The sequence below is a fragment of the Littorina saxatilis genome, linkage group LG8 (assembly GCF_037325665.1).
Source record: "Littorina saxatilis isolate snail1 linkage group LG8, US_GU_Lsax_2.0, whole genome shotgun sequence".
Classification (NCBI taxonomy): domain Eukaryota; kingdom Metazoa; phylum Mollusca; class Gastropoda; order Littorinimorpha; family Littorinidae; genus Littorina; species Littorina saxatilis.
The window spans coordinates 18,654,988-18,657,487 of record NC_090252.1 but is presented as its reverse complement, the minus strand read 5'-3'; the positions used below and the strand labels follow the sequence as shown (position 1 = coordinate 18,657,487).

At 43.1% G+C, this 2,500-nt stretch overlaps 1 protein-coding gene across 1 annotated transcript in view; it reads right to left on the bottom strand.

The window, feature by feature from the left end:
- LOC138972980 (uncharacterized) overlaps nucleotides 1-2,500 on the bottom strand; it is a 16,900-nt gene that overhangs the window by 10,465 nt on the left and 3,935 nt on the right. The window contains exon 3 of the mRNA XM_070345640.1: nucleotides 36-152. Coding sequence (XP_070201741.1) covers nucleotides 36-152 — 117 coding nt within the window. The remainder of the gene's footprint in view (nucleotides 1-35; nucleotides 153-2,500) is intronic.

The following is a 2,500-nucleotide window of genomic DNA, read 5'->3' as shown; positions in this document are numbered from 1 at the left end:
AAATTGACACTTTGCGGAAAAAATACACTACGTACCTGCCAGGCCACGCCTATGGCCAAGAGACCGCACCACGGAAAACAGAAAATGGCGGTAAATGTCGACCAGACCAGCATCCACAGTGTCTGAGGCTCTCTCTCCACCGTAGGTGGGATCTGTCCACACAGGGAATGATGCATTGGATAATATTTACAAGAACTATCTTCCCTTGCCGCTTTCGACAAAAGAATATGATGACGAATGATTTGAACTGATAACCTTAAAAATGGGTGGGAATAAAATGTTTTCACAATCAATAACGTCCCAGGTGCTACGAAACAACAATTACTCGTCAAAAAGACGCATGCATGACTAGACGGCATACTGCTTATGTTACTTATTCTCGTCATACCATGATCAGGCCAAAAACGTGTATTCTTAACCCCGTGTTCTGAAATGAGAAAAAGCAAATTGTTCTGCTCTTGTGGGTTTCTTTAGCCTTCCTATTTATTTTGTTTAAGTGTAAGAGTTGACATTTCTGACAGAAATGTTTAGCACGTACTTTCCACAACGTAAAAGAAAAAAAAAGTCATATGATAAATACAGGACTTACTCACACGACAAAGTACCTAAAACTCCCCAGAGCCATTCCTTCGAAAATGTAGAGATGCGGTCAATACGTATAATGCCTCCACTGTCTTGTTCGGGGAATGGCTACACATTGTCTGATCACCACACACATTAATTTTTGACCGCATCTCGTCTACAAGCTCTGACGGGGCATTCCACCCCTAACGTAACAATTCTTTGCATTTTTGGTTACCCAAGACTCCCGTAACAAAGCCGAATAAGAGCTGTTTTGGCAAAGAATTAGTACAGCTCCGCCTTCAAAACCCTTCGAGCAGCCGGTGTCACGATTTTATCTTTCGCCTGTGTACATATTTCCCCCTCAATATATACTCAAGACTGAAATGTTGTTTCCTGGTAAAATTAAGAAGTGACATTATTTATGGACGAAAAGCATGTCAGTTTCTTGCATGTGAAGAAAATTGGTGGTGAAATTTAATAGATTTCACTCCCAAAATCGAATTCTTCGAAAACGTGTACCGAGTGGTTACGTCCCTTGAATAAGAAGGGAAACATTTTAGGATGAATCAAATTTCTAAGTTGAATAAAAAAAAAATTGGTTGGACAAATTTGGCCCCATGAATGTAACGTACACAAGGTCGCTCATCAGTACTATCAAAGGGTGGTTTTTTGTTCAGTGTAGAGTTTATACTAGATCAACGAGGCCGAGAATCGAAATATCAACACGGCGAAAGTTGAAAACGTCACACCGGCGCTCGATCGCCGTCATTTCCAACTTTGAAAGCAAATTACGCACAAATGTCAAACGTGCTTCTACAGTTAATGCAGGTGGAAACAAATGTAGTCATGAGTGAAGCTGTAACAAACCAATTATCCACACAAGAAACATGAATGCCAGTGAAAATTAAACCAAGGATCAGTCGCTTTGTAAGGGGGGGGTGCACTTTGAATCGAAAGTGAATGTGGTGGGCGCGAAGCGCCCGAATTTGCTAGGGGGGTCCGGGGGCATGCCCAAAGAAGCAAAATGGTGCCATCTAGTGCCATTTGAACTTAGAAGTGGTCATAGAATCAGCTTTCCAATTTGTGTGTGTGTGTGTGCTGGAGGGGGGGTGCACCACCACCCTGTGCACCCCCCCCCCCCTCGTCCGCCCCTGATATCTGCCTTGAATCGTGTCATGCATGGCATACACCAGACTGCGAGTGTCAAGCCGGTTATCACCCGTGCATAACTAACACTCAACATCTTTAATGCTTCTTGTGCAGTTAGTACATTTGGACGACTTTATTTCGCAGACTGGCACCGGTGCAAGTTAAGAACCAAATTCGTCCAACAATTCTAACTCTACACCAACAATTCTAACTCTACACCAACAATTCTAACTCTACACCAACAATTCTAACTCTACACCAACAATTCTAACTCTACACCAACAATACAACCTTGGTCTCATTGTTCCTGTTCCTGTTCCATAGCACAGTCTCGGAGGAACACTGACTGTTTCGATCTGTGTAAAATGTCATATCTTGGTCAAACCATAGACCAAACAGCCTAGACCGCCAACTCGTCACGTGACCCTTCGAGGTTACGACGCTCGACTTTCAGGGGCGCTTTAGCGTCCGGTTGGAAAGGCCAGCGATTCAAAGACAGTGAAAAGAAAGCACGCTCCAGTTATGTGTGACAATGGGAGAAGACAATGAACTGGATTTTCCAAAACTCCAAACTAAACTTAACAAAATTCATCGAAGAACATGTTCCATATGCACTTTAGCTGAGTTTATTTTAGCATTTTCAGAACTTACCTCGGCAACTTCGTCCATGTTTACGATCGACACCGGATATGACATCCCCCTGATTTCTAAAAGGCCATGTTAGCGTAGGTTTCTAAATGCAAGAGGCCGCTACCTCGTAATAGAGAGAAAGAGCGAAGAGAGCGCT